We start from the raw sequence: 13,540 nt of genomic DNA on the forward strand, positions 1-13,540 counted from the left end.
GTTGCCATTCAAAAAAAAATAGCAGATGTTCTTGCCAAGTGCCAACCATGCTTGTGTAGTGATAAGAACTAATACTTTTTGGACATAGGACTACCCAAGATTCCCTAGGGGAGCCATGAGATGTGATTCATTCGGCATTCCTCGTATTCGATTTAGTTGATTCCTTCATTATTTTTTTCCTTTGGGTGGTGAGGCAAGGCGGCATGTCCTCTCATATTTTTTTCTAACATCAATCAAATTTAAGGTGCCAGCTAGGGTTCCTAAATAAATTTTGGGCTAAAAAATGAATTTTTCCTTTGACGAACAATTTCTATTAGTCCATTTGTCTCACGTTGAACAATTTATTCTCCTCTGGAATTCTTCCATCTTTTTAAATTCTAAAAATCTCTATGCACCAAGCCTAGCACAGGGCAAGGGTTAACCAACTCTAAAGCAAATCTACCAAAATGTCATGGCAAGTGACGGGATGATGATGAAAGGTGAATAAGTGCACTAGTTCTACATTATATCTACATAGGAGCTCCGCTTGGATCTCCAATGGTTCTACAGTTCCGAAGAGAGTGATCCCTGTATAGGGAGGCAGGATCCTTAGAACCCGTGAAGGAAACAGATTTTCCCTTTCTAAAGGAAGGACTTACTTATATCAAATACCAATCACCCTTCATAATACTAGAAGCCTGGCCCTATACACCTTAATCCTCCAATTCATTCCAAACAAAACCTATTTGAAACTTTCAATGCAAATTTTACTATTATAGCATCAAGCTTTGCTCTTGGAAAAATTATAAAGAACATGACTATAGATGAGTTCCTTTTTTTCCTTTTTTTTCCTTTTTTTTTTCCTTTTTTCTTTTTTTTGAGGTGACAAATAGTTACAAGTTGCCAACCAAGTAGTTACCATCTCAGGTTTTGCCCAAACCAGATGTTAAATTCTGCCTAATAATAATCAACTCTATGAGAAATGAGAGGGCCACACTAATGCATATGGAGCCTATAATACGTGCAACCGGCAATTGTGTCACATTTGGGAAAGGACAATTTAGGAAGCAGATGAAGTAGCTTTCCAAAGGAGATGAGCATTACTGTGCATTATAAATAAATTGAAGGGAAAACAAAACGTATAGAAATGTAAGAAATGGATCATATTGGGGTGTTAATTCGACTCAACGTGATGTGAATTAGGACAATAATCCAATGCGCATAAGTCGTAAATAATAATATGATGAGAAATTATACTACGAGAAGCTTGACCTGAGCCCACCCACGTGATGTCAACATGATTTGGATCAGTGACCTGAGGCCCCAACTTCCAGATCACATGATGTGAAAACAAAATGCCCTTGTTTAACAATTTGACCATAGAACTTGGATGTGAACTGTTGCTAATTTTTTTCTAAATGTCCATGTGCAAGCCATTGATTGGACAGTTGGGATCATCTGATAAGTGTCATAATTTTTTCATGTGATACCACCTACCAAATGAAGGGTCTTGATCATGCCGAGATCACATGGATGGAGCCAGTGCACTTCTCATAGCATTATTCCTTTTCTTTTCTTTTTTTGAACGGTAGCAGATTTCATTAATAAGAGGGCACTTCTCATAATTTTATTCCTCAATATGAAGATAAAATCTCAATAAGAGGCCAAACAAGTACTTGACATGAAACAAAAGGAAGCAAGCAACCAATTGCTTGAAACATCTCAATATTGTTGCAAACCAAGAAAGTACCTGCACTGCAATCTCACTAGCATCTACAGCATAAACCTGGCAGCAAAATCAAACAAATTGAGAATTAAATATAGCAATACCAAAAGGCTTGAAACTGAAAATCAAATAATTAAATTTGATTCAATAAAAAAGAAAAACAAATGATATCCCAAAGCGTAAGGCAGCAGGAATCCTTAATACAAGTTCATACTACACACCAGGCTGATCATCTTAAAAAATGAGCCAAACCATATTAATGGATTTCTGTTATTCCTATTTGCAAAGATATTTTTGTCACAGTTTGCAAAATAGAAGTGGGCAATAAGAACATGATCGCTATGTAGACTATGATATCAAGAATTTTCCAACAAAATGATTCAAAAAAAAAAAAGAATTTTCCAACAAAGCTACCTAAGACAACGGGAGGTTAGTCAAAAGTTGTATGGGCTATGATTTTTAAAGATGCTCACTTTCCAATTTACAAACTCATGAATCATTTCATTTTATTGCGGTATTCTGTGTTTTTTCTTTCTATTGAGAAAATTGCAGTCATACGTCATTATTTGCAAAAGAATAATACTATTACAGGATGAAAAGCAAACCATGTAATATATCTTAAACATTAAATGTACATAATAAAAGCATCCCAAATCCTAATCTTACATTATAAAATGTCTTCATAACCATTTTATTCCAGTAAAATGCGTCTGATTCAAACTGTGAGTGCTAGCATAAAAAAAAGTAAGCTGGTTTAGATGACATGGTGACAAAATTTGGTCGCAAATCACAACTGCATTCAAGTGTCCCACAGATCGTGACAAATTCTATAGTTCTACACTCCTACTTAACATGTCTAAAACAAAGTATTGCACTTTGTGTAACAAGAAAAACAAGTCATTCAATGACAGAAGGTTGGGTTTTTGTTAGTTGAACCATCAACATGTCCTGAACCGTATGTATTGTCTATCAAGTACCCAAATTCCACCAACACAGCCGTTAAAAAAAAGGGCGATGATATTGTCACCCCCCCTAAATTACGCATTCGCTCCCCTTTTGGCTTGATTTGACGTCAAAAAGCATTAATAAGGGGGGCGAATGCGTACGCAGGGGGGGTGACAATATCATCGCCCATTATTATGGCGCAAAATAGGGAAAAACATATATAGCTATGGGGTGAGTATCATGTAAGGCAATGTTCTTTCCATACTTCAGTGCGATCAATAGTCAAATCGTAGAGCTATTATTAGCACAATAGTAAAGGGCAGGTTCATAATAAACCTGATCACCCAATGAGATTTAGTGGAAAACTATAAAAGATCCAAAGAAAGTTCTGTGGACAGAGAGACAAGGACATTTAACATGCCATGAGAAGAAAAAAAATCTCATTCCATCAGGGACAATCAAAAGATTGACTACATGAGGGCTAGGTTGACTTTGGAAAATTAGTAGCCCCAACCCTCACTTAGAAAGAGATATAAAGAACCCAGGCTCGCTTTTTATATCTCATGTTGTTTGATAACTACAATCAGCAGCCATTGTGCGACTTGCATTGCATTTTAAAGATTTGGTATCAGGATAGTTTTGAAAGGGATGAGGACATGATAGACTGGAAGATAAACTTCATACAGAACTCCTTTGACTGAGACATTGCTAGGATCGCCCTGTTCTTTGATATTCTTGAGTCTCATTATATTAAGATGACCAGTAGCGATAGAAGGGTTTGGTTATAAGCATTCAAAAAAAAATGAGAGAGAAGGGTTTGGTTATGGAACTCCTCTGGGACTTTTAGTGTAAACTCCTTCTATCACCAGACTGCTTCTAGATCACCTTCCTCACATCTATCCAGAATACGAAGTAACCCTGCACCACCTAGAGTTTGCACTTGCCGGTGGCAAGGTTTGAAATTTCAGTAATTTCGGCCGAAATTTGGAAAAAAGTAAATTTCAGACTGAAATTTCTGAAATTTCGAAATTTCGGTTTTAGGTAGTTTCGGTTTCAGTCTTGACTGAAATCATTTCGGTCGAAATTTAAAACCATGGCAGGTGGACAGCCCAGGATAAGATTCTGATGGTCGATCACTTGCGGAACTGTAATTTACTACTGTTGATCACTGTGCTCTGTGTGGAGGCAGGTGATTCTGTAGACCACTTCGTCATTGTAGGATTGCCAGAGAAGTTTGGTGTCGTATACTTGGGAGATTTGGTGTGGTGTGGGTTTTCCCTCTCCGGTTGTTTGAGCTTCTGGACAGCCGGTTCTTTGCTTCTCCTCTGGAGGGTTGTGATGCTAGCCATTGTATAGGCTCTCTGGAAAGAGAGGAATCATCGTATATTCAAATATATTACCAAAGGCTTGTATTTTATCTATATGAAAGTTGTTTCAATTATTATCTCTTGGGTGAGGACTCTACCCTGTTTTCAGTTTTACTCTAGCACAGACCTCCGAAGATGCTGGAAAGAGACTTGCTCGGGCAGGTATAGAGTGGAGACGGTCTCTCCCAGATGCACTCTTCCATATTCAGGGTGGTTGAAACTAAATTTTGACGGATCTAGCATTGGCAATCCTGAGCCAGTTGGAATAGGGTGAATTTGCAGAGACGAGACTGGTTAAACCAAGTGGGCTTTTCAGGACCTATTAGGGTCAAGGATTCTAATGAGGCAAAGTGAGTTGTTGCAGGGAGTCAAGACCACTGATAGCAGAGATATGGTAATGAGGATCGTAGGCGCGTGGGGCCCAATAAGTGGAGGAAATATTCAATTATAAGTGCTGAAACTAAAGATCCTACATCAGAGTACACCTAAATAAAACAAAATAAAATCAAAGAGATATCCAGTAATAAAAAAAACCAAGAAACCACATCAAAGATGCATTATTTCATGTTGAATAAACGCGATAGTGGCTCTGGAATTGATTAATGTTAGCTCAAAGAGAACACATGATACATAATCTACAAATTGGCATCAGTAAGACAGTAACACATAGGCCACAGCATCTTTTTAATTGGTTTCCCAGCATTTTAGTGGCATTAGGTTGCAGGAAAACAACTGCGGAAAATCCCAGTCAAATGCAAGTTTAACTGTGTGTGTGGGCAAGAGTAATACTAGCCTACTAGGATGGATAATATCCTGGGAAGTTCTCATGTTACAGGCCCATTTTCTTTCTTTATGTTTCAAAAAAAAATGCCAGTAACATTTTTATCTGCATTTCAGTCATTCTATGGATATGTACCCTAACAAGTTCTAAAAAGCAGCATCTATGTAGCATTAGTACGGATACAATTGTCGAAATTCTACACGGGTTTCGAGTGTTGGATTCAGCAAACCTCAAAAAGAGAGATTCGTGGATTCGCCAAAATATTTTAATCAAATCTCAAATTTTATTTTTTTTACATGATAATATGGTTATAACAAGTAATATATTGAATATTTCAATAGGTTAAGTATATATAATAATTTATTTCCATTTAAGAAACTTAATATTGGGATGGGTAAAACTCAAAACATATGGTAATTGTAAAGTTGTGGTAGCAATATTCAGAAACAATGGATAAAAGAGATCTAGAAGTGTCTCAGAGAATCTTGAAGTAATGGAATCCGAGACGTGTCCGACACGGATTCTTCGCCCATTTAGAAGAATCAGTGTTACCGTAAGCAGCATAAATCTTTATTGACCACAAGATGCAGAAAAGCAACTGCTTTAGAAAATCCCAGTAACATTCAGTTAAGTGTGATTGGGTAACACTAGTACTAACTACTAATATGTGTGGCCTCCCGTGCTGACGTGCAGTCTTCGTATTGCACCCCTTATATTCTCTCTTTCCATTTCCAAAAAACCCTACGATTTTTAACTTCATTTCAGTCACTTATATCTCCCCGAAAAGTTCTAACAAGCATCATAGATATTTATTGACAGCAAGTCAGCAAGTCTACAAGTTTAGCAGGCAAAAGAAGGTTTCGAGGAAACTGGAATGAAATATCTTACCCGCTTGGCACCAGCAAGAGCACAAAATATAGAAAGAATGCCCGTACCACATCCAACATCGACTACAACCTGCAAGGACAAATTCATGAGTAATGGAAAAAATAAAATTAGATATACCATTATGCAAGCTCTACCAACAAAGCCTTCGCGGAAAGAAAATTATCCTACTGAGTGTAGTTTCTAGCTAAGCCAACAAAAGAAAACAAGACAACGATAATATTACTTTGCCTGCAATATAATTTTGATGTTGCATGATAGCAGCCCGGTAAGTATCAGTACGCACATGATCCTGTACAAGGTACGCAAAGAATTAGCTACTTTCAACCAGGTAAAAAAAACAAAAAACAAGCCACTGATTTGTAGCATGAGATGGACTTGTCAAAAAGTGAGGAAAATGGATGAGTCACGTGGAAATATTTAGCAGAAGAAAATATAAACTTAAAATCGTGCAGAAGCCAACCCTAAGAAAAATATAAGCAAGTATGCTTTGAGCTAGCTATAACATGTTAGGACTCGGCACATTTGTGGCACATTCACCAAAAGTGATTACTTAAAAAGATATTGAAGAGTTATTCTTCAATGAGTTTTAAATGGATACCAAAACTACTACAATCAAGAGAACTGTGTGGCTCTTTAAAGCAAGAGTTTTGTGTATTTTACAACCAAAAAAAATCATCACAAGGACCTACGTTGTATGCCTTGAACTTGCTCTACCGTGACCTGAAATGTATCCACCACCAAGACAAAGCTTTCGCATGCTTGTAACCTGACGGAACATTCAGTGGTTTCTTTTTACTTCTTGTATATCTAAACTGCCTCGGATAATGACTACTATTGCAAAAGGTATCACCAAGCATGGTATTTACATGTCATAAATGAAATGTTAAAAGACATGCTTTTAAGAGAGATTAATCTCAGCCCTTCACATTAAAGTGAAAGGCTGATTTATGGGTGATGCACCTGGTCGCACCGGAGGTGAAACAACCTCCCAAACAAAACATGTCATCAAAAAAAACCAAAAACAACATAACAAATGTAATGTTAGAAAAAATTACAAATCTGGCTCTGATTATAAACGCTTGTAAGAGGATGATAGAAACTAGCAAAAACCCATCATCTAACTTTAAAACTATTTTGCATGATCAGATCATAAGCATGAGATTGATTTAAGAACTTAAATGCCAGAAAAGATCGAGCCTTATTGATACTGTCTGTGAGCCAATCTGGGTTATTCTTTACTAATCAAACATTCTCTACAATCCTGTTTTTATAAAAGCCAAAACATGCGTTATAAAAGTCCACTAAAAGTCAGACACTAAGGGTACTTAAAAAGGCCACTGAAAGTATTAAAAAAATATATATATTATCAACGGAGAGACTTCAAACCAAGCATAAAAATAAAGAAGACAAACTCGATACATTCTTCAGGCATGATATTAACATGTCATAAATGTAAGTGTTAAAAGACAATCTTTTTAGTGATTAAAGTTAAAGGCTGGTTCTTTTTAGCGATATAATCTCAACACTTAGTCGTGTGGCAGAGGTGAAACAACCTCCCAAACAAAAACATGTCATCCAAAACCCAAAAACAACAAAAAGAAGAGAATGTTAAAGAAACTTACAAATCTGGGTCTGATTATAAAAGCATGTTAGAGGATTATAGACACTAGCAAAAAGCCATCATATAATGGTACTTAAACAAGCCACTAAAAGTACTAAAAATCCATATATCAACAGAGAGACTTCAAACCAAGCATCAAAATAAATAACGCAAACTCGATACAAACAAAACCCATTCCACAAAAAGAACAAGAATACAAACCACAGAAAAAAAGGAAACAAAAAAAAATTGTATTGTTGATCACTAGCTGTCTATGAGCCAATCTGGATTACTCTTTACTAATCAAACATTCTCTACAATCCAATTTTTATAAAACCTACAACATTTCCTACGCAAGTCCACTAAAAATCACTTAAAAAGGCCACTAAAAGTACTAAAAAAATCTATATATATATCAACAGAGAGACTTCAAACCAAGCATCAAAATATAAAACAAAAACACAATACAAACAAAACCCATTCCACAAAAAACAACAAGAACAAAAATGAAAAATAAATAATAAATAAACTTGCCTTGATCATCTCTTCATGAATACCAACATGGGAATAGGACTGAAAATAAGCCTTATCAAATTCAGTACATCGAGGCATCTCTCTATTCCAATGACCAGCTCTGAAATCCCTCTTACCTCCTCTTCGAAATCTCTCTTTCTGACGAAACCCATGTTGCCCTTGTTGCTGGTACCCGTTACCGTGACTAGAATTTGGCAACATTTTTAAGTACCCAAATGAAAGATAGCTTCTTCTTTGTGTTTTCTCTGATTAAGTTATCCCTTCTTGCTTCATATTACCCATTCAAGCACATAATCTCCACTTATTTTCATTGTTCAACTGTGCCCTTTTCTTGGGTGTCCAACATGAAGAACTTCTCTGCAATATTTTAGAGCTCTTGCTTTTGATCCTTGTAAAAAGGTGGAAAAAGAAAAGGGATTTGAGATTTCTAGGGTTTGGCTGGTGTGGGACCGCGTGCTTTGGCTTATTTTAACACGAAGAAGGGTCCGTATGGGGCCGATATTGGTGCCCCTTGTTTTTTACTGGGCGCCCCTTTGGAGTTTGGACAGATATCGCATGTTTTTTTACTGTTTTTATGAAATAAATGCCTTCTATGATTGTAGAATTAGGGAGGGGCATGTAGAAGAATAACATAAGAGCTGTGATGATAAATCTATATCGAGGGGCTGTTTCGATCTAGGGAAAAAACTCTTGAAAGAAATCATTGAAAAACATTCCTTGAAGGGAGAGACTCCATGATATAGCATGGATGGAATTTTTAGGAGTGCAACTTGGGTCGGGCTCAACCCGAACCCTACAGATTCAACCTAATTTTGGCTAGGGTTGGTTTGGCATTTTCTTGGGTTGGGTTGGGTTGGGTTGGGTTGGGTTAGGGTTGGGAAAAGCCAGCCCGATTTAATCGGGTTGGGTTAGGGTTGAGGCCTTGACAACCCGACCCGAACTAGTTGGAGTCGGCTAAATAAATCCTTTAGAAAAAATTCATGAAGAGGGTGAAAGGAATCTATTCGGCTCTAATCCTAACTCTAGTTGGGTTCTTCTACGTAGTTCATTTTCTTTCATTCTATCCTATCCAAGGTCATGTTCTCTGTTATGTTCCTAGCTATCAAGTCTTTCTTCACTGTTTTTGCTCGAGTTGTTTCCAATCTGCCCCTACCCCTTTTTACTCCCTCAACTTGGCACGACTCGCCTCTTCTCACTCGAGCATCCAAAGGCTTACGTTGGATATGTCCAAACCATCTTAAGCGGTGCTCTCGTCTTCTCCTCAATTGGTGCCACCCCCACCTTTTAACAAATGTCTTCACTTTTAATTCTATCTTAGATTGTGTGGCCGCACATCCATCTAAGCATTCGCATCTCTGCTAAACTCATCTTATGCACATGTTGCTTCTTAGTGGCCCAACATTCAGAGCTATACAACATGGCCGGCCTCTCAGCCGTCTTATAAAACTTCCCCTTCAACTTGGTAGGAATCTTATGGTCGCACAGAACTCTTGAGGCAAGCTTCTACTTCAACCAGCCTCAGCTTATTCTATGGTTAACATCATCTTCAATCTCTCCTTTCTTATGTAGAATTGAACCAAGATAGCGAAAGATATCTCTCTTAGGTACCTCATGTCCAGACATATTTACTACATCCTCGCCTCGCCTCCTTACACTACTAAAGTTGTACTCCATATACTCTGTCTTAGTCCTACCCAATCTAGAACATTTGGATTCCAAAGCAGTTCTCTATAACTATACTTAACATTTACTCCTGCGTTGGTTTCGTCGATTAATACTATATCATCTGCAAATAACATACAACACGGCACCTCATCCTGGATACCCTCTGCACGCTTATCCATAACTAGCGTAAAAAGATAAGGGCTTAGAGCTGATCCTTGGTGCAGTCTTATTGCAATTGGAAACTCACTAGACTTGCCATCCGTGATTCTAACATCAGTTACTACTCCATCATACACATCCTTAATCACATCAACATATTTAGTACACACTTTCTTACTCTAAAGGGCCCACCACATAGCCCGACTACGTCATCTAATTTTATCTCAATTCTCTTTTGGTTATTGGATTTTTCTGTTTTTTCCTAGGTGAACCTGACCCAACCCAACTCAATCCAAGCCGGTTTCAAGTTAGACTGATTGGGTCAGGCTTGAGAGATTTGGAAGCGGTTTGAGTTAGGGTTAACCATCTTCAAGCTGAGGCTCGGGTTGGGCTGTACTAGGGCTGAGGTAATGCAATCTTGGGTTGGGTTACGGTTGGGATCACCCCGACCCGAGTTGCACTCCCAGAGTTTCTCTTAAAAATATAGAAATTTTGGTCCATGGAAAAAAAATCCATGAAAAATGAGTTAGTCAAAAGCTGGAATTCTTTTTTTTCAAGGAAAAAATATTTTGAGAATTTTTTCCCCTGTATTCAAACTGGCCACTGGTGATTTTAGAGCTAAAGATTTTTTATATAAAAACATAAAAGAGAAAAGGTGTTCGAAATTTATAAGCCATTGACATGAGAGAGATGGATTTCTCATTTTAAATCCTCAACCATCATAAGTCCAACTAAATGCTATTGATAATTCCTTATTAGGATGATCCTCAACACTCGATCCATCATGGCTAGTGTTGCAACTCGAGTCGATTTTTCCAAAACCCTACCTGAGAAATTATCTCGGGTCGGGTCGGGTTTAATTTTCTTTTATAGAAAAACAGAGATTTGTTACCCGACCCTATCCGAGATAGTTTCTCAGGTTGGATGAGGTTGGGTTTTCATGTTCCAGCGATGAATAATTTTAAAGATTGTAGAAAACAACAAATCTTCACACCAAAATTTCTAAATTTATGCCATAAAGCACATTTTTTCCATGTCACAAAATGATCACCTCAATGATAACAATTATATCAATATATTGGAAACAATTTGCTATGTTATTCAAGAGATATTTAAGAAAGTCATAATGCACCTATATGAGTCGGGTAGAGCTTCAAGTTTGGGGTTTTCTTCCTTAGACCTGACCCTACGCAAGATTGAGTCAGGTTTTTCATTCTAAAACCGAACCCAACCAAAGACCTATGATTTCTAAACCCGACACATGCTTTTTCCTAGTTGTGTTTACCCAACTCAAGTTGCAACCTAAGGCTCTGTTCACTCGCTTTCCCAGGAGACCAAATCCCGGGAAAATGGGTATTTTTTCCAGGGAAAGATAAAATAGTGTTGTTTTGTTGCATTCGAGGGAGAATGATTTTATGCACGTGGAATATTTGCAGCAATTAAAAATGACGTGGAAACTCTACTTTTCCTTGCCTTGCGGGATTTCATTTCCGACCCAAAACACACGGAAATTATTTCCTTTCCCACACGAGCTCGTGGTCGTCTCTCGTTTTCCAAACCTGGAAGGCCCTAGCGCTGTGAAAAAACCTCATCGTCGGCGGCGAAGAAGCTACCTTCGGCGAGACACCGCAGGTACTCCTCTCTCTCTCTCTCTACCTCTCCTCTCTCTCCTTCTCTTCTCTGTTTCAATTTTTTTTTTTTTGGAAAAACAAGGTAGATTTGGGTTTTTGGGTTTCCAGACCTAGATCCCGCTGGTTTTTTGGATTTTGAAACCAAGATTTCGGGTTTTTGGGTTTAGAAACCTAGATTATGGGTTTTTGAGTTTCAAAACCTATATTTTGGCTTGGGTTTTTTGGGTTTCCAAACCTAGATCCGAATGAATACCTTTGCTAGATTTTTGGGCGCGGGTTTTTGCTGGTCCCCTTGAAGAACTTCAATCTGATGAACTTCAATCTGATGAATACCTTGGCTAGATTTTTGGGCGTGGGATTTTTGGGTTTCCAGACTTCAATCGGTTCGATTTTGTGTTTATGGGGTCGGAATGATGAAGTGGGTTTCATCAGAACTTGAATCTGATGAACCCAATGCATTTACGTTGTTGGATTTTGAGTTTTTTTGGGGTTCGAAGGAGATGTTAATGTGAAAATGTATTTGGGTTTTTGTCGATCTCTGATAGTTTTGGCTCTATGTTTTTTGTCACAAATAGGGCTTGTTCTTCGACACGGTTTCCTCGGCCATGCAAGCTATAGAGACATTGGGTACTGCAGAAGATATGTAAGCTTTGTTGCTCTACATGCTATATGTTTTTCTTAGGCTTGGATGTAACGGGAGAGTAATTTGCATGCTTGATTATTGAATATAATTTATCTCATATGTTTAAAATGACTTTTTATGTTTAGGTTTCCACCACTGTTTAATTGGCAAGTGAACGAGCGCAGGAAACCTTTTCTTGCACATTTCCCAGGATTTCCTGCGCATGTGAACACGCGCAGGAAACCTTTTCCTGCACAATTTCCATGGATTCCTTTTCCTTTTGCCACGTCAGATTCCCAAGAAACCTTTTTCTTTCCTGGGAAAACAAGTGAACAAAGCCTACACTTGTTTTCTAGCTGCAGGAAAAGAATCTGATGTGGAAAATTGGAAAATAAAGGAAAAGAAACTGTGAGAAAATTCCTTTTGTGAGAAAATTCTGTTGTTCAGTTGGCCGAGAAAGGAAAAGAAAGTATGCAGGCAAAGTGGGTTTCTCAAGAAAGTGATTTTCCCATCCTTTTGGTGAGAAAATTTAAAGGGCAAGTGCAAGAAAGTTGGTTTTCCACGTCATTATTTATATTTTCCACCTGTGTAATTCCGCTTTCCCAAGAAAACAAGTGAATGGTGGAAAATGTCAAATCATGTCCAATCACGAAAAAATTTGGCTTACTTTCGTCTTCTTTCCTTTCTCAAGAAGGCAAGTGAACAGAGCTTAAGGGAAATGATAAATGTGCTCCTTTTCATCACTTGGGACACCCAGCTGTATCATACAATCAGGTCACTTCATTGATGTGAAGTACATCAGCAGCTTTTCAGTCATACATATAGTGTAGCTGGGTGTCCCTACTCCATAGTAATGAAAAGGGGTGTAAATATCACTTCCCGACCTTAATCATGTCTAGTTTATGGTTCCCCCAAGAAAATCTAAACCGTTAGTCATCTCATTAAGTGCGTGTTTGGCGTACCGTTTAAAACACCGTTTGGCGTTTGAAACACCGTTTTGGGGCCAAACGGCCGTTTGGGAGTGTTTGGGTGTGCAGCCACCGTTTGAAACGAGGGGGGGAGGTCCGTTTGCAAAACGCCGTTTTGAACGGAGTTTTTGGGCTGTGGGTTTTCACGTGTTTGCCCTCACCAAAACCCATTTTTACATATATATATATATATATATATATATATATGCGACTTTATGCGTTACGTCAAATACCAAAAAAGTGGGGGTGTTAATATCATTCTTGAGGACACAAATTTGTTAAATTGTTAATATTTAATTCAAAACAAGGGGCTGCTGATATCATTATATGATCTCTTAATTTTGATTTTTTAAAGACAAATGAATTAAAAGAAACCCTAGTTTCTTACTTTCTTCATCTACTTTGCAAAGTTGCAAACCCACTTGTCCGCCTCACTGCCTCAACGCCTCCACTCGTTCGTCAAATCCGGCCGTTAAGAAGAAGAAGGAGAAGAACCCCAAAGGTATAGCAATTTTTTTTTTTTTGGCAATGATGTTTAATTTTAATAGTGTTTGAATGAGATCCTAATGACCTTTTAATATTGGGCCCAATGAGAGAGTAGTCGAGTTACATTGAAGCCAACCAAACAATGCCCTTTTTGGTCATTTTACTACTAAAACTCCGTTTTGGGGCATT

At 37.9% G+C, this 13,540-nt stretch overlaps 1 protein-coding gene across 2 annotated transcripts in view; it reads right to left on the reverse strand.

Moving 5' to 3' along the window:
* PRMT6 (protein arginine methyltransferase 6) overlaps positions 1-8,271 on the reverse strand; it is a 29,793-nt gene extending 21,522 nt beyond the window's left edge. The window contains exons 1-4 of one of the 2 annotated variants that reach the window (XM_077390568.1): positions 7,821-8,271; positions 5,910-5,975; positions 5,687-5,755; positions 1,730-1,765 (exon numbers count right to left, since the gene is read on the reverse strand). In XM_077390568.1, coding sequence (XP_077246683.1) covers positions 1,730-1,765; positions 5,687-5,755; positions 5,910-5,975; positions 7,821-8,021 — 372 coding nt within the window. In that variant the 5' untranslated portion in view covers positions 8,022-8,271. The remainder of the gene's footprint in view (positions 1-1,729; positions 1,766-5,686; positions 5,756-5,909; positions 5,976-7,820) is intronic. The other variant, XM_077390567.1, reaches the window with a different exon arrangement.
* Positions 8,272-13,540: the final 5,269 nt, after the last annotated feature.

This window comes from Tasmannia lanceolata, unplaced genomic scaffold, assembly GCF_043159265.1.
Source record: "Tasmannia lanceolata isolate RefF3 unplaced genomic scaffold, GAP_Taslan_0.1 ptg000011l, whole genome shotgun sequence".
NCBI classification, from domain to species: domain Eukaryota; kingdom Viridiplantae; phylum Streptophyta; class Magnoliopsida; order Canellales; family Winteraceae; genus Tasmannia; species Tasmannia lanceolata.